Source organism: Ranitomeya variabilis, chromosome 1 (assembly GCF_051348905.1).
Source record: "Ranitomeya variabilis isolate aRanVar5 chromosome 1, aRanVar5.hap1, whole genome shotgun sequence".
NCBI lineage: Eukaryota > Metazoa > Chordata > Amphibia > Anura > Dendrobatidae > Ranitomeya > Ranitomeya variabilis.
Genome location: NC_135232.1, coordinates 479,934,012 through 479,953,173, shown reverse-complemented (window position 1 = coordinate 479,953,173; position 19,162 = coordinate 479,934,012). Strand labels below are relative to the sequence as shown.

At 39.3% G+C, this 19,162-nt stretch overlaps 1 protein-coding gene across 2 annotated transcripts in view; it reads left to right on the top strand.

Moving 5' to 3' along the window:
* The window catches only part of FRMPD1 (FERM and PDZ domain containing 1), a 290,187-nt gene that overhangs the window by 252,937 nt on the left and 18,088 nt on the right, over positions 1–19,162 (top strand). For both annotated transcript variants that reach the window (XM_077251419.1, XM_077251428.1), the window contains exons 9-10: positions 5,070–5,189; positions 18,305–18,441. In XM_077251419.1, the coding sequence (XP_077107534.1) occupies positions 5,070–5,189; positions 18,305–18,441 (257 nt within the window). The remainder of the gene's footprint in view (positions 1–5,069; positions 5,190–18,304; positions 18,442–19,162) is intronic.

Sequence of the window (19,162 nt, the reverse complement as noted above, 5' to 3'; positions counted from 1 at the left end):
AGTTTTTTGAATTGCAATACAAATTACTTAATTTATATCATTGAGTGCACAGATTGCAAACTTTTTTCTGTCGGATCCACTATAAGAAGATTAAAAGATCGTTTTCGTGAACATCTTTATGACATATTGCAACCATCAGTCAGACCCGTTTCTAATATTTCTAATCACTTTATCAGAATACATAACAGACAAACAACTTATTTAAGAGTCTTTGCAATTGAACAGCTATACCGAGACATCAGGGGGGGAGACAGAGAGAGAAAAAACTACGTGACAGAGAAGCATTCTGGGTCTATTTGCTAAATACGCGTGTTCCATCAGGGTTGAATCTCAGAAAAGAAGCCATGTTGCATTATTAACTCACAATTGTGTTTTTTGTGTTTATTCCATATTTCATGTTCAGTCATTTATTTTCCTTTTTTTTTTTTTTTTTTTTTTAACATTTTACATGCCTTGCTATTATCACAGCTTTGCTTTGGTTCTCTCCCTCCCGCAGAGTCGGCATGGTATCGACCCAAAGTAATTAGCTGAATTATTTTCACCTGTTTTTAGTGGTCATATATTGGGTTTGTTTGTTTAGTCTCATGCTGAAGTCTAAGAGCTCTGTGTGTGCTCAAAACGCGTCCAGCGACTATATGGTAGCTTCCATGCAAATGATGTAATTTATCGATTGCCAGCAGTTTTCCAAATTTAAATATCTTTAAATACATTTTTGATACTGTACTTTTTATTCCTGGAGCTGGATTTTTCTTTCCATGTGCACAAGTTTCAACGTCAGACAGAGATGTTTTTCCTTGCATGGATATTATGTGGACTACAGACGAAGGTTTCTACTGTGTGAGCTGAAAAGTTTTTCTGTTTTTCTATTGTTTTTTCATGATATATTGCACTTCATGATAGTGGTAAAATTTCTTTGATATGAATTACGCTTATTTGTGAAAAAAATGGAAATTTGGTGAAAATTAACAAAATTTTGCAATTTTTTAATTTTGAATTTTCATACCCTTAAATCACAGAGATATGTCACACAAAATACTTAATATGTAACATTTCCCACATGTCTACTTTACATCAGCCCAATTTTGGAACACAATTCTTTTTTGTTAGGAAGTTATAAGGGTTAAAAGTTTGACCAGTGATTTTACCAGTGAATTTACAAAACCATTTTTTAGGAACCACATCACATTTTAAGTCTTTTTGAGGGGTTTATTAACCCTGCAGGAGCTTCACAGGAATTTTTGGAATGTGGAAAAAAAAAATGAACATTGAACTTTTTTCCACAAAAAATTAACTTCAGATCCAATTTTTTTTATCTTGACAAGGGTAACAGGAAACAATGGACACCAAAGTTTGTTGAAGAGCCCCTGTTGAACCCCCAGGTGCTTCACAGAAGTTTATAAAGTTGCACCGTGAAAATACAAAAATCATATTTTCCCCACAAAAATGTTATTTTGGCCCCAAATTTTGCATTTCCATGAGAGACCAGGAGAAATTGCACCATACAGTTTGTTGTGCAATTTCTCCTGAGTACACTGATACCCCCATATGTAGGGAATACTACTTTTGAGGCACAGTGCAAAGCTCAGAAGGGATGAGGCGCCATATTGGAGTTCAGATTTTGCTGGAATGGTTAGAGGGTGCCAGAACAGCAGAAACCCCCTGTATGTGAACTCATTTTACAAACTACCCTCCTTAATCAATTCATCTAGGGGTGCAGTGATCATATTGTCACCGTATGTGCCTCACATAATTTTATACCATTGAGCGGTGAAGAAAGAATAAATTACATTTTACCACTAAAATGTTGCTTTAAGTTTTCTAAGAGCAAAAAGGATTTTTTTACAGCAAACTGAGGTTCTTTTTTCCTGAGTGCACCAATCCCTACATGTAATTGGGAAATATTTTTCAGGCACAGAGCAAAGCTAAGAGGGCAATGATCGCCAGATTTTTACTGTTATGGCAGGCAGGTGCCATAACCCACTGGGAGAGCCCATGTGGTGCCAGAACAGCAGAACCCCCCATAAGTGACCCCATTTTACAAACTACCCCTCTCAATGAATTCATCTAGGGGTGCAGTGATCATATTTACACTATAGGTGGGTCACAGAATTTTATATCATTGGGCAGTAAAGAAAATATAACTACATTTTTACCCCCAAAATTTTGTTTTAGCCACAGATTTTACATTTTCACAAAAGAAGTGGGTAAAAATAGCACCAAAATGTGTCCCACAATTTCAACTGAACGTGGCAATACCCCATATGGGGGTGTACAGTACTACTTAGCCGTACGGAGAGACTCGGGAGGAATGGAGCGCTATTTGCCTCCTGGAGCGCAGATTTTCCTACAACAATTTGCGGACTCCATATGCAGACCCCCTAATAGAAACAAGTAGCAATTAATGTTGCAGAGTGAAAATTGCAAATCGCTGTAGTGACCAGTACGCTTTAGCGACCAGTGCATTATGACCAGCCCAAGCTTCTGGAGGCATGCACCTGTAAGTTAGGCCGGCTCTCATCGCTTCAGAAATGCCAAACGTGGACGCAATATGTGGTTTAGGTACATTGAGGGGCTCAGAAGGGAGAGGGGGCATTTGCATTTGAGAGCGGAGAATTTGCTGAATTTCTTTTGAAGGGTGAGGAGCCATTTCGCTTTTCCAGAGCCTTTGTACTACTAGTAACGTGGAAGCCCCCTATATTTCCGTTAACAGATAATGGACCTGAGTGGGGACTTTAGTTTTTTTTTTAATTGAGTTGAAGCTTTTATTGGGAACATTTTACATAACATTTGGGATCACATTTATCCGGCGCTCTATGCTGATCACTTACATCGGGGTTTCCATCTAAATCTCTGAGTGACGTGAATCAAATGAAACCCCTGAGGGATTACCTATAATGAGGCAGTAGAGTTACTCTGGACTCTGGCCTCTGTTCAGCGGTGTCTTTGGTTTCAGAAGTGCACAAAACTGTGGACGACAACACTTTTATGCAATGCTAAAAAGACAGACACAGACGGCGTCCACAGTGCCTCCATCTGCGTCATTATAGGGAATCTTCTGCCAGAGGTTCCGTCTGAACACGTATTTCAGAGATTTACACCAAAACTCAGGTGTAAGCGCTCAGCGCAGAGCGCAGGATAAATGTGCATCGCTCCCTGACGAAGCTGTAGCGAAACGTGCATTGGAGGGGTGTGTGCGGGGGCAGTGGCGTGTTAATACTTGTCGGTATTGTGGGGTTTTTTTGCACTATCCATTGGCTACCGATGTTATTACACCTTAATAATATGTTTAATCTTAAAACACTGATGTCACATTAATTAGGTTTGCACTATTGTTTTTTTTCAAATGAGTTTATATTGATTAATTAAAATATTTTGCACTAATATATATATTTTATATGAATTATTTGGTTATGAAATATTTGTAAGCTCAAGCACCTTGGTTTACTATTGACTATATCATTCATTTTTTGATTAATTAGTCATAATATTTTGCACTAATATATATCTGATCATGAAATATTTATATGCACAGGCATTTTTTATACAATTTGTGTGACATTATATGTATAGATAAATATTATTTTCTAAATAATTTTATTTTATGGTGTATAGATTACCACTAGTTATTTGATATTTATTTAATTATTTTGATTACCAATCAGTTTGACATGCCCTGCCCTGCACATACAATGTAAATTTATTTTAGGTTTTTTATTTAATATTATTATTATTTTTAATATTTTTTTATATGCTTTAATAAAGTCTCTAGTTTTTTATGGTAAATTTTGTTATATCATGTCCTTTATGTCCAAATAAAGTATTTATTTATAATACGTATTTATGTTTGATGAATATTCTTTTGGGGTTATAAATGTGCTTCGAGCCTTACTGCGATCTTTGGGAGACAGAATGAAAAAATCAACAGTATGTGAAGAAGTGGCTTTATTTTTTACGCCGTTCTTCGTGCGATATAAGTGATTAGGCAACTTTATTCTTACAGTCGGTACAATTACAGCGATACCAGATTTATATTGGGTTTTTATGTTTGGCTGCTGTCACACACTAAAAGATGCTTTTTATTGCAAAAAAATAGTTTTTGCATCACCATATTTTGAGAGTTATAGTTTTTCCATATTTTGGCTCATGGTCATGTGAGGGCTTGTTTTTTGTGGGACGAGTTGACATTTTCATTGTTACCCTTTTCAGGAAAATGACATTTTTCTATTGCTTTATATTCCAATTTTTGGGAAACAGAATGAACAAAATGCAGCAATTCAGGAATTTTTTCTTTGGGGGGGGGGGGGGGGGGTTATGCCATTCCGTGAGTGGTAAAATTGATTTGGCAGTTTTATTCTTCAGGTCAGTACGATTACAGCGATACCTCATTGATATCGTTTTAAATCTGTCTTTTTTATCGCGCTTTATTCTACTTTTTGTTCAGCGGTATGATGATAAAGCATTGTTTTTTGCCTTGTTTTTTATTTTTTTCTTTATGGGTTTTTTTCTTTAAAGGGGTTAACTAGTGGGACAGTTTTATAGGTCAGGTCATTGCAGACATTGTGATACCAAATATGCGGGGTCTCCGATCCAAAGGCATGTGGGCTGTCAGCCCTCTGCTAGCTCCTGGAATGCTGCAATCTCATTCCATTTCGGGGGTTAAAGTGCCAGGAGCGGTGCATGACCACTCCTGGCAGTTAGTCAGCTGAAACCCGGTGGCGATTGCCCGCACACCACCCGTTTGCGTGGGCGATCAAAATGATGTAATAATCCGTCCCTGGTCAAAATGGTCGAGGGCACATGGACAGATTATTACATCTGATATCAGAAAGGGGTTAATAAGCGTATACTCAAGTGAATGAGTCATAGCAAAGCAGATTTATATGTGACTTGTAGTCTGTGATAAATGCTGCCACAACCCATACTGCAATGTAATGGCCCTCATTTGTTGCCATTCTTGCCATTCTTAGAAATCCTGATAACACATAAGATTCTAACTCTTAAAATACAAAAGTAAAGTTACAGGGGAAATATAGATTATTGAATATAGTAATGCTATATGTGCTTTTTAGGTGGTGCAGAAGAGAGAATCTCATGACTATAGATGTCTCTTCAGAGTTTGTTTTGTACCCAAAGATCCTTTAGACCTCCTGCAGGAGGATCCAGTTGCCTTTGAATATCTGTACTTACAGGTAAGTGTTTGCTGCACTTTAATATAAGGGTATATCCATTTTTGTGTCCTTTTGACTTTCATTGTGCTGGTATATATCCAAGAGCATACATAGAAATCATGGGGGCCCATAACAGAAGTTCTAATTTGGCCCCCTCACACTCCATCCCAAAAGAAAATAAATAAATATTTGGTGGGGTCACTGAAGAGCATATCTCAACTTTGCAGCATTTACAGTAATTTTCCTCCTACTGGAACCCCAGATTCCCATTTCATTGCACTCATAAAGTATGATATCAACAAAAGTGCCCCACAACACACTGTAAAATACACCCACAGTGGATTCCTCCACAGTACCATCCACACACACAGTATGATGTCCCTACTGTACCTCACCCCTCAACTCTTCTGTAAAAGTATTCTGACCCCAACACAGTATGTTCCCACAACTGTGACCCCAGAAAGCCCTCCATGCAATATCATGGGATTACGTACAGTATAATGGCCTCACAACTCTCCACACTGTATATTGGCCCCCACAGAGCCCTCCACACATTATAATACATATAATATAGCCTTCACACTGTATAATTGCTTGCATACAGTATAAAGGCACCCACATAACCCTCCAAATATTATATAAAAAAAACACATAGCTTTACATATAGTATAATGCATCTTATAGTCCTTCACATAGTATAATGCACTCTCCCCATATTCCTCCATATAGTATAATGCACTCTGCATAGTATTCCATGTAGTATAATATACTCCCCATAGTCCTCCATATAGTATAATGCACTCCACAGTCCTTTATATACTATAATGCACTCCCCACAGTCCTCCATATAGTTTAATACACTCTCTCCCCACAGTCCTCCATATAGTATAATGCACACAGCATAGTCTTCCATATAGTATAATGCACTCCCCAATAGTTTTCCTTACAATATCATGCACACCATAGTCCTCCATATTGCTTTCTGGCCACCACAATGTTCTCACTGATTTAAACCAAAAAATAAAATACAATACTCACCTCTCCTCCTCATTTCCCCACAGCAAGCATTCTTAAGTGCCGCACATCTCAGTGCAGTGGGCGCTATGCTGCGACGTCATCGCACCCGCTGTGCTTAGACATCAGATGCCAAGGAAGATTGATGGGGGAAGGACACTCCCTCTTTCATCATTGCTTTCAACTATATCGACATCCAGAATGCCGATACAGTTGAACATGGGATGACAGGCTGGAGGCCCGGTGCCGAATCTGGAACCATGCCCCCCAGGCTCACGTATATATACCTTTTTTTGTTTTAACAGTGTAGACAAGTGCAGTAGACTGCATTTCAATTCAGTGGTTAACTGCAAAAACATTCACTATCAGATAGACAGTACTGTGCAAAAGTTTTATGCAGTTTTGGAAAACAAAAGGCTGCAAGGTAAGAATGCTTTAAAAAATAGAAGTGTTAATAGTTTATTTATATCAAATAATAAAATGCAATGTGAATGAGCAAAAAAAATGTAAATCACATTAGGAATTGACAGCAAAAATAGCATCCATTCTTCAAGGATTATAGTAAGGTGTATGAGTAACCATAACCAATTCTGCCATACAGGAGATCTTCATTTTCACATGTAGATTGAAACACAGCCATTAAAGGGATTGTCCCATGAATAAAGTACGTTTTACTAATATATCTAAAATGTTCCTGTGCTGAGATAATCTTATAAATGTGCCCCTGCTATATACTGTGTAATGTCTGTGTCCCACTATTCGGAGCTGCTTCAGTTCATGGCCTGCGCATACCACAGCCCCTGGCCAGGGGGGAAATTGAATCATAAGTCACTTATAATAAGTGAGCATACAAATGAAACAGCAGATGCGCTCAGCTCCTACTTTCTGAGGCAACACATTTCTTTGCATCTTTAATCATATTGAAATTTGGCCATGGCTTTAAGGGGTTAAAGAAAAACTATAATGGAATCTACAAAACCCCTACTGCATGACCACATAACTGTAATTATCTTGTTCCTGCACTGAAGACACATCAACTAAAGATAAACCGAAATTAGAATTTTGCCGGGTTAGAAAAAAAATGTGAAATTTTGATTTGTAGCAAATTAGTTCAACGTCAATTGAATTACTGCAAAGTCTTCAATTTCCATTAGAAACCGTGTGTAACACTATGAGGTCTCCTAGGACTGTATCAAAGCTCTTTAACACAAATACAACCTTAGTAATGTCCGAGTGCTCTCACCATAAAAACGGGTAATAACTCAGTAGTAACCATCAGCCCATTTAGTAACAGTACACGGACAGACTTTTCGTGTTTTTTTTTCTTAATTAAAAATGGGTCCAAATACTATTCTTAGTCATTTATGGTCAAACATACCATTCTTTGCAGAACACTGACGCAAACTGACAGTGTCACAGTCAAAGGTAAAACTGTACTGCCGTGACCCACTTTTCTACACAGATATTTTGCTGATGATATTGCAATAAATCTCTAATTTCATTTGGAATCTGGATAGCCTTGTTTTTCGATCTACATGACTCTATGACTGAGGCAAGTGATGTTCCATACCTTCCATAACACCCTCTGCATCCTTCCAATTAACCCATTAGTGACCGAGCCAATTTTGACCTTAATAACTAAGCCATCTTTTTTAAATCTGAAGAGTATTACTTTATATGGTAATAACTCTGGAAAGAGTCAACATTTCCCAGTGATTCTGATATATTTTTTGTGACACATTGTACTTTATGTTAGTGATAAATTTACATTGATATGTCTTGCATTTATTTGTTAAAATTTTAGCGAAAAATTAGCAATTTTCAAACTTTCAATTTTTATATCCTTAAAAGGAATCTGTCACCCTTTTGAGCTTTTTGACTTGTTAATATGAGCGTGCAAGTTGCACACAGCTGAAATTAGTCATACCTGTATGCCTCCTTGATGATGCCTTGTTTAGTAAAGATCATCTTTTATAGCTTCGATCTTCCAGGCCATGGGGCGTAGGCTGTCTGGAAGAAAAGTAGAAAAAAATTTGTTCCAGCTTCTTAATAAAATGTATAAACTTTAATCCAACATATTAAAATGGAAGTAACTCCTGGGGCAACACCATAGCACATGTGAAGTGAGCGACGCGTTTCGACACAACGGTCTTTGTCACAGCTGGAAGAAAAGTGTGCCTCCGGTCTTAATTATACAAGATTTTTCCTCCCCTTTTCCTCAAACATCCCTTTGTTGTCATGTGTGCGGTTGGAAATCTCGCCCAAACGCACTCTGCCTGCTGTTGTTCTCTCTGGCACCTGCGCACATCAAAATTGAAAACAGTGCCCACAGAAGGGTGGAACAAATCAGAGGAGCAACAGCAGGTAGAATGCACAGGCGCCGGATTTACAGTCATACACATGACATCAAAGGGATGTCTGAAGATAAGGGGAGGAGAAATCTTGTATAATGAAGATCGATGCAGTCTTCCGGGCAGCCTACGCCCCATAGCCTGGAAGATCGAAGCTATAAAAGATGATTTTTACTAAACAAGGCATCATCAAGGAAACATATAAATATGACTAATATCAGCTGTATGCAACCTGTATGCCCTTATTTTTTATCTTGAAAAGCTCAAAAGTGTGACAGATTTGCCTTAATCCTTCCACGACAACCACTGGCTGCGATCGTTCAGAAATAAATGAATGAAAAACCCGATATGGGTTCCCCCCTATTTTATTGAACCAACCAGACAAAACTCACAGCTGGGGGCTGCAACCCCCAGCTGTCAGCTTCTGCAAGGTGGGTTATCAAGAATAGAGAGGTCCCCACGCTGTTTTTTTAATTATTTAAAAAAATAATTTTAAAAACCGGCATGGGTTCCCCCCTATTTTTGACAACCAGCCTTGCTAAAGCTCACAGCTGGGAGCTGCTATTCTCAGACTGGTAAGGGGCTATTTAGGCCTCCCCAGCCTAAAAACAGCATCCAGCAGCTGCCCAGAAAAGGTGCATCTATTAAATGCACCTTTTCTGGCGCTTTGCCCAGCTCTTCCCACTTGTCCTGTAGCGGTGGCAAGTGGGGTAATATTTGTGGGGTTGATGTCACCTTTCAGGTGACATCAAGCCCATGGCTTAGTAATGGAGAAGAATCTATAAAACACCTATCCATTACTAATCCTATAGTTGTAATGTTAAATAAAGACACAGCCAGAATAAAGTCTTTGATTTGAAAAAGTTACACAGACACCTTTAATGTTCTAAATTAAACCATACTTGCTGTAACTCCTAATTTCCGACGCCCTCAATCTCCTGTGATAAAAATAAAATAATAAACCAACAATATACCATACCTATCCGTCATTGTGTCCCACACTGTAATCCAAGTCTGGGGGCTAGATAGTTTTAAAGCAGGACGGTGCCAAGATGCAACTGTCCCGGCTGAAAACCACTGGTGAATGAGCCTGCTGAGAGCGCAGCATCATTCACCAGACCACAAAGTCTTGGAGAACTGCACAAATGTCAGATATCCATACCCACTCTTCAGTTGTTATGTGGAGAAGCTGACCAGAATACCAATGGGCATGTGCAGTGTGGAGTTTCAGCACGTGGAGACATCGCACACCAGTCGGTGACAGGGCACTTTCATGCGCTGCTGCAGCACTGCCAGAGTGGTGGAAGCTGTAGATGACTTGCGGAAATGGTTGCAGACTCAGCGTACCTTGCCCAGGAGCTCTAGTAAATATGGGTATTTTTTCCAAAACCGCTGAACTACCAAGTTGAGCACATGTGCCAAGCATAGTACGTGTGTGAGATTGCCAAGCTTCACAGCCACCACCAGGTTACACCCATTATCACACATGACCAGGCCTGGTTGGAGATTCAGTGGTAAAAACACAGATCTGTCTGGTCTGTTATTCCTTTAAGTAACTCTGCACAGTGTGCGGTTTGTCTCCTACACAAATTAGCATCAGCACAGCCTGTTGCCACTTCGCTGAAGCAGTGCTGCAGAGCTTCCAGCTTCTGGCTGATGTGCACGACATGCTCTGAGATAGCACATTGGAGATGGAGAATGAGAAGGAGCAGAAGAGGGTTCAGAAACTGGTGTAGGAGGTGGAGGAAACCCTGATAGAAGTAGGGCCAGCAATCCTCAGCGTTGAAAGCACATGCGCTGTGCCAGGGTGTGACTCGGCCGCAGATTCCACAATGTTCCCCCAGTGTGTCTTCAGGGAAATGTAGTGTCCCTGGCCACAATCACTTGTCCACGTGTCAGTTGTTAAGTGGACATTGTCAGTAAGTGCACTGGGAAGGGCACAAGTGATGTTCTTGGAAATGCACTGGTACAAGGCAGGGATGCCACACCAGAAGAAAAAGTGGTGGCTGAGGACCGAATACTGAGAGACCCCTGTCATTATGATTCAGTGGAAATCCTTCGAGTCTACCAGCCTAAATTGCAACATTTCTACGGCAAGCAGCCTGGAAGTGTGCCCATTTAGCATTTTGGACTGTGGGTGGGAACATTTTTTTTCATTCCAAGGCCTGAGGTAGTGACAGCTGAATGCTGTACTGGAACAAAGATTTGTAAGTGCCTGATGTTGGTAAGTCAGAATGTGCAAGGATAGGTGCAGGGCAGAGGGAATTTATGCCAGTGCTTAGGATAGGGAATTTTGAATCACTTAGCACAGGGGAAGAGGCAGTGGTGTCACCCGCTGGCACCAATTGTCGACCCAGGCATTTGGCCACTGGATCGGTGCTTAGATGTCATATGCCTGATCATGCTGGTGGTGGTTAGGTTCTTTGTGTTCATGCCCATGCTGATCTTGGCATGGCACAGGTTGCAAATTGCCATTTTGTTAGTCTCAGAACTCTCTTTAAAAAAAGTCCCAAACTGGGAACACCTAACTCTTGACAGAAAAATACACGAGTGTCGGTGCTCTGCGGAACAGTTTCCCGCCTTGTCCCTCTGGTCACCACACTGCCTATATCTGTTTGTTTAGGTGCTGATGATCTCTCCCCTCAGTGTTGCTGGCCTCACTCTGCATGCCAGCTTCCCAGGTTGGACTGGTGAGTTTGTCATCCACCACCTTGTTTTCCACCATCACACCCTGGTCCTCCTGACCTTGTGACTTAACAACAAGACACAGCAACAACTGTGTATCATCATCATCTTTCACCTTATCCCAAATTTGCTGTTACACACAGTCATGTTACTGTGGCCATGGCAGCTCTAAGTTCCCCTGTCACTATCTGAGGTACCACAACAGAAGTCCCAAAGCCAGATTGTATCCTGATTTATAATAAGTTAATGGGGGTGTAGATCTCTCAGATCAGGTCCAGAAACCATAGAGTGCAAGGCAAAAAGCAAAAGTATGGCACCAAAAGCTGGCTGTGCACATTGTATAGATGCCCAAATTGTACCAGGGCAACATTTTCCCAGTGAGGTTCCGTAAACCATGAGGAAGGAAAGAACACAGTAAAGGTACAGAGTAAGCTCCTAAAGGGAATATGAAAGGACACAATTTACCACTGTAAAACCTGCCCTGTGCATTAAGGAATGCTTCAAAGTGTACTACACATCCATAAATTGATAAAATTAGGTTTTACCCTATTAAAACAACACTTTTTTATAATCTAAATTACCATCACATTATAAATTCAGACACCAGGAAAACCAAAGTCATTAATATTATAATTATGCCCCTAGATAAATTCCTTGAGGTGTGTAGTTTCAAAAATGGGCTCACTTGTATGGGATTTCCACTTTTTAGGCACATCAAAGCTCAGCAAATGTGACATGGCACCCACAGACCATTCCATCAAAGTATGCACTCCAAAACGTCACTCCTTCCTTTTTGGAGCCCTGCATGTAGTTTTTCAACACATATGGGGTATCAGTATGCTCAGGAGAAAATGCACAACAAATTGTATGGTCCATTTTGTCCTGTTACCCTTGTGAAATTGCTAAATTTGGGGCTACAAGAACACTTTTGTGTGAAAATTTTAATTTTTTTATTTTCATAGCTCAACATTATAAAATTCTGTGAAGCATCTGTGGCTTCAAGATGCTCACCAAACCTCTAGACAAAATTACCTGAGGGTTGTAGTTTTCAAAATGGGGTCACTTGTGAGGAGGTTTCCACTGTTTAGGCACAACAAGGCCTCTGCAAACGCGACATGGTGTCCATTATCTATTCCAGACAATTTTGTGGTGCTCCTTTCCTTTCGAGCCAATCCTTGTAACCAAACAGTAGTTTTCCCCCACATATGGGTCTCAGCACACTCAGGGGAAATTTCACAAAAAAAATTGTTTGATTAATTTTCTCCTGTTATCCTTGTAAAAAAATGCAACATTTGGGGCTAAATGAACAGTGTGAAAATTTTACACGTTCATTTTTTCCTTCCACTATGCTTAAGTTCCTGTGAAGCACCTAAAAAGGTTAATACACTTTTTGAATGTCGTTTTAAGCACTTTGAGGGGTGCAGTTTTTAAAATGGTGTCACTTGGGGTATTTGTTGTCATATAGACCCCTCAAAGTCACTTCAAACGTGATGTGGTCTTTAAAAAAATGGTTTTGTAAATGTTGTTAGAAAAATTAGAAATTGCTGACTTTTAACCCTACTAACTTCCTAACGAAAAATAATTATGTTTCAAGAATGATGCAGAGGTAAAGTAGACATATGAGAAATGTTATTTATAAATTATTTTTACAGCATAACTTACTGGTTTAAGGATAAAAAAATAAAAAATTTGCCACATTTTCAAAATTTTGCCAAAATATTTTAACAAATAAACGCAAAAAAAATCTACGTAAATTTACCACTAACATAAAGTACAATGTGTCATGAAGCGATCTAGAGTTATTACCACAAAAAAAGTGACACTAGTCAGATTTTGTTAGTCATACTGTACAAAGTAATTAATAAATAACATTTCCATATGTCTACTTTACAAATGCATCATTTTTCAAATATTATTTTATTTTACTAGGATGTTAGAAGGGTTAAAAGTTTAGCAGCAATTTATCATTTTTTTTAAAGAATTTTACGAAACCCGTTTCATTAGGGACTGATTCCGATTTAAATGGACATTGAAGGTCCTATATAATGGAATCTCCCCAAAAGATATACAATTTTGAAAACTGCTCCCCTCAAATACTTCAAAACTGCCGTCAGGAAGTTTATCAAACCATTTAGGTGCTACACAGGAATTAATGTAAAGTAGAATAAAAGAAATCATCATTTTTCCTCTAAAATGTTACTTTAGCCCCAGTGTTTTCACTTTTATAAGGGATGGAATAACACAATGGACCACACATTTTGCTACCCACTTTCTTCCAAGCTTGGTGATACTCCACATTGTCAAAAGTTCTGTTTAAACACATGGCAGGGCAAAGAAAGGAAGAAGCGACATTTAGTATTTGGAATGTAAATTTGGCTGGAATATATTGTCAACGCCATGTCTCATTTGCTGAGCCACTGAATACCAAAACAGCAGAAGTCTCCACAAGTGACCCAATTTTGAAAACTAGACCCATCTAGGAATTCATCTACTGGCTGTTATGAACTTGTTTACACGCTCACACGGGTAGCGGCAGAAGGAAATTACTTACAAAGAGTGATGCCGTAGGGTCCCTGTACAAACTATAAAAGTCCCTAACAACACAACTAATAAACACCTCCTTGGACCTAGCTCCCTTAAAGGCCATCAAGAGGTTTCTCGTACCTCCTGAGGAACCAGAGGGGAGGGCGCAACTCAAATACTGCAACGGGAAAGGAGAGCATGCAGGGAGACCCAAGAACCCAGGGTAAGAAACTGAACACATTCACACACGATATACAGGGAAAAATACAAAGAACAAAAAATAAATGGACTTAGTGAAAAACATCATAGAACCCTCTACATAAAAGAAACGGAATGGTACTGGGAAAGAGGACTCACAGTCAGACTGAAGGAAAAGGAACTGATGTAATCAAACAAGATAATCCCTATTTGAGGAGCTCGAACTCCTAACACAATATACATAGAAGTTTGACAAGGAAAAAAATTCCGTAAAAGATGATTATTTAAAACCCATCCCAAAATGTGATAGGACAGAACCAAAAGAGAAAATCAACAAAGAAACCATCAGCATTTTGACAGTGATAAATTGGACTGTTGCTCAACAGAGAGGGAAACAAACCATAAAGCAAAAGGTCACCAGATCAAGTCCTGAAACTGAGCCATGAAAATGGTGTACTGAGCATTTTAATCTACCGTATAAGTGATTCATAAAACTTTATAACATTTAGATGTGAAAACAAAAAATTAAATTTTTTCCACTTAAATACGGTTGTAGCACCAAATTTATAATTTACATGAGGGGTGATAGAAGAAAATAGACGCCATAATTTGCTATGGTCAAAAACTAATGTTTGGGCACATGGCAGGGCTCAGAAAGCAAAGAGTGCTATTTTGACACCGTGTTGCATTTGCCAAAAAAGCTGAAACACCCACAATTGACCTCATTTGGCAAACTAAACCCCATTAGGAATCGATCTAGGGGTGTGGTGACTGGTGAGTATTCTTAAACCACAAACTACATCATCAAATTTTATAAGATTGGACTGTAAAAGAGAAAAATGTAGGGGTTCTTTCTAAACGTTTTACTTTAGCCTCAAAGTTTTAATTCACACAAAATATAATAAGAGAAAATGAACAGTACAATTTGCTATGCAATTTTTACTGGCAATACCAAATATGTGGTTGCCACGACTGTTTGAACACACAGCAGGGATCAGATGGCAAAGGGCACTACTTGGCTTTAGAACACAGATTCTGTTTGAATAGATTGTGGGCTCCATTAGCTGTGCCCCTGAAGTGCCAGAACAGCAGAAACCCCCAGGTGACCCCATATTGGAAACTTCACTGCTTAAGGAATTCATATAGGGGTGTAGTGAGTATTTAAAACCCATACGTGCCTCATAGAAGTTTATAACATTGGTACGTTGAAATATAACATTTTAATGGTAAAATGTAATTTTTTTTATTTTCTGCAAATTTATCAGGTACACAAGGGTTAATAAGTGAAATGGGACTCCGCAATTTATTGCAAAATTTCTCCCGAACGCGGTACTGCCCCATATATCATCAAAAATTACTGTTAGGCCACACATCAGGGTTGTGAAGGCAGGAGCGCTATTTGGCTTTTGGAGCACACATTTTGCTAGAATAGTTTACAGGCGACATTTGTAGAGCCCTTAAGGTGCCAGAACAGCAGAAAAAAACAAAACTGACTACGTTGTAGAAACTGCACCTCTCTATGAATTCATCTACGGCTGCAGAGACTATTTTTCTGTGTTTCTGTAGATATGCATACCCATAAATTGTTAAGTGTGCTCTTCCCACTACAATAATACCAAACATGTGCCCGCTTAGTGCGGTTTAGGCATAACGGTGCTCAGAAAGAGGGGGTGTTTGCATTTGGGAGCGCAGATTTTACTGGATTTTATCTGAAGGGGGTGTTGGACCCTTTGTTCTACCCATATTATATGAACCCCTATATTTCCTTTGACAGATGATGGCCCTGAGTTTGGCATTGTTTTGTGCAGGATAAATTAGGGGTTTTAATGGTAACATTTTGGTGTACATAACATTTTTTGATCGCTTTCAGTAAAAGGTTCTTTGCTGAGCACTTACATTGGGGTTTCCGTGTAAATCCCACAAGTCAGACTTAACCCCAGATGGAACCACTCACTATAGTGAGGCAGATGGAGACACATTGGACGCTGATTGGTTCACTGTGTAGTAAAAGTGATGAGAATAATTTATTTTTCTGGTCACTGCAATTATGCGATACCAAATTTATATTTTTTTTTATGCTTTACTACTTTTAAACACTAAAAACAATACTTTACAAAAATTAATTTGTTTTTGCATCGCCATATTCTGAGAGCTGTAACTTTTTTTTTTGCCAAATGAACCATATTAGAGCTTCTTTTTTGTGGGACGGTTTGACGTTTTCACTTGTACCATTTTTTATTCCATATGATTTTTTGTTGCTTGTTTTTTATTATTTTATTTTACGTTGTTCACCATATGGAATAAATAACATATCAGTTGTATAATTCAGGTTATTCCAGACGTGTTGACACTAGTGATGAGCGAGTGTACTCGTTGCTCGGGTTTTCCCCAGCACGCTCAGGTGGTCTCCGAGTATTTTGGCGTGCTCGGAGATTTAGTTTTTGTCGCAGCTGCATGATTTATGACTGCTAGACAGGCTGAATACATGTGATGAATGCCTGTTTGTTAGAGAATTCCCACATCTATTCAGGCTGTCCAGCAGCCGTAAATCATGCTGCTGAGGCAATGAAAACTAAATCTCTAGGCACTAACAAATACTCGGAGATCACTCAAGCGTGCTCGGGAAAACCCGAGCTACGAGTATACTCGCTCATCACTAGTTGACACTAAAATTATGTGTATTTATTTTGTTTATTTTTGTCTTAACACAAAGGCTGTGCTTTTAGTGGTGTAACGGCTTTTTGTGATTTTTGTGCAGTTTTTTGTGTTTTTTTTTTACTTTTTACATATTTTATTTAGCTTATTTTTTACTTTTTCACTTATTCCCACTTTGGGACATGAATATTTTTTTACTTTGATCACTGGTCTCATGCATTGCAGTACTTGTCTCACTGACTGTGCCTGTTAAACCCTGCTTATAGTAAGATCTAACAGGCCACCGTATCTTGGGATCATCAGATGACCTCAGGGTACCATGGAAACCATTGGAACCTGCAACTACGATCGTGGGGGGCCGATGGTGTCCCATGGGGTCTTTTAACCGCCTTTTATCTACTTAGATGCCGCTGTCAATTAACAGATGTATCTAAGGGGTTAATCGGCCCTGATCGGTTCCAAAACCGGTCAGGGTCAATGCCACAGGGTGTCATATACAGCTGTCATCCATGGGGGGCGCGATTCACTTTTTTCCGATCATCATTTTAAAACAGTGATGAGAGAATAAGGCACCTTAACCCCTTTCTGCCATTGGACAGAATAGTACATCCAATGGCAGATCCCCGGCTTTGATGCATCATGCTGTTTTGTACAGCTGACATGTGCCCGCAATAGCGGCAGGTGGAATCGTGATCCACCCGCCGCTATTAACTAGTTAAATGCCGCTGTCAAACACTGACAGTGGCATTTAACCAGCGCCAGAAATGCGCGCACCGGTGACCCGTCACATGATCGGAGGTCATCGGTGAGTTGGTATAACAACCAGTTAATGATCATCGTTATAATGCATATCGGTTGTCGTTAAGGGGTTAATATGCTTGCCGGCAGCAAAGGAGATCAATCATGATCTGCATTTGGAAGTACTACTGTCTATGGATAGTACCAGTGGGGGTGCTTCTGCATCTACTAGTGGTTCCCACATTCTCAGTCATGCTATAGGTTTTTGATTTATTTTTTCACTAACCTGAATAACTTTAGTTAAACTCCACATTTCGCAAAAAAATTGCAACTCTTCAAAGCATTTTTCTTGTAAAAGCTTTGATGAGTCGCCCCCAATGTGTAGTTGTAATTCAAATGTAGTAGGACAAATCCCAGCTCCACCATTTCACTGATCTCTGAATTATTCAGACTACTACATGCATCTTCTTTACTGCTGCTTTCGTACAACACATTACTGTCTGAATTAATTATTCAATGTTTTAGGGCTTTCTCCATTGCTGAGCTGTGAACTATGATCTATTTCACTGTCCTAAAGTCACTCTAAAATGGCTGCTGCAATCCCTGCCTAGGCTTTTATACAGGCTATGATAGTGCCACCTGATTGATTGCACTATACTATATGTTATGATAACTGAAAGGCATTATTGGAAAGCCTGTGTCTCAGGGCATGTATGAGGTCATGTGGCTGATGAAATCTTGTGCAATGTGTAAAAAGTCGGCAGGTAAATTGTTTGAATTTGCTGAGACCTGTGAATTTCATAACATTAGACTCATATTTGATTTTCATTAAACTGATTCGCTCATCTCTGCTAGCTAGTTATAGTTTAGTGCTCTAAATTTCTCCATTAGCTATGCACAGTATATATAATATCCACTTTATGTGACTTTTATTCCTCCCATTTATCCGTTCTGTTATTTTGCTACCACCAGAGCTGCAGTGATGTACTTCAGGAGAGATTTGCAGTGGAGATGAAATGTAGTGTCGCATTACGTTTGGCTGCATTGCACATTCAAGAACGCATTCATTCTTGTGGTCAGCCACAGAAGATAACATTCAAGTATATTGAGTAAGTATGGACTTTAATTGAGCCATATCTGCTCATCGATAAATCACATTTTGTCTATTGAAATACCAACCTAAATACTACACATCGAAACTTACAAATTAAGACTTAGATGTGACACAACCATTTGTGTACATAAATAGTTATGATTTTAATTTACCACATTTGTGAGCTTGCCATTTTATGTCATGAGCAAGGCAAAACAAATGCAATCCCACAATATCACATTCTTACATTACATTAAAGCAGGGATCCCCAATTTGTGCCTCGTGAGCCAGCTATAGCTTGCAAGTCCCTGCTACGTGACTTTTGGCTATCTTCTAGCTCATTGAATTAGCGTTGGGTATAGCAGGCAACCAAGAACTGCATGAAGTGGAGGAAGAGCCATGAAAATCTGTAGCATAGCGGCACTGCTGCTGACTCCTCCTTCCACTCCTTGCTGGTGTATCATCCCCCTTAGCGTGCAGGTTCTTCTGCTTCCTCCAAGATTGTTTCCGTGCTATCTTCCACAATACTACAGCTACATTTTTAGCATGTACAGATAGCTACCACATTATATGCATGATTGGTATGTATTGTGCTCCTGTCCAATTTATTAGGACCAGTCTATGACATCTGCTGATGTCACATTTACGTCAGCTGGAATCAGTAGACGTGAAACCACCAGCGTTGCTCACCTCCCAATATAGTACTGAGCGGAGTCAGAATAATACTTTAAACGTGT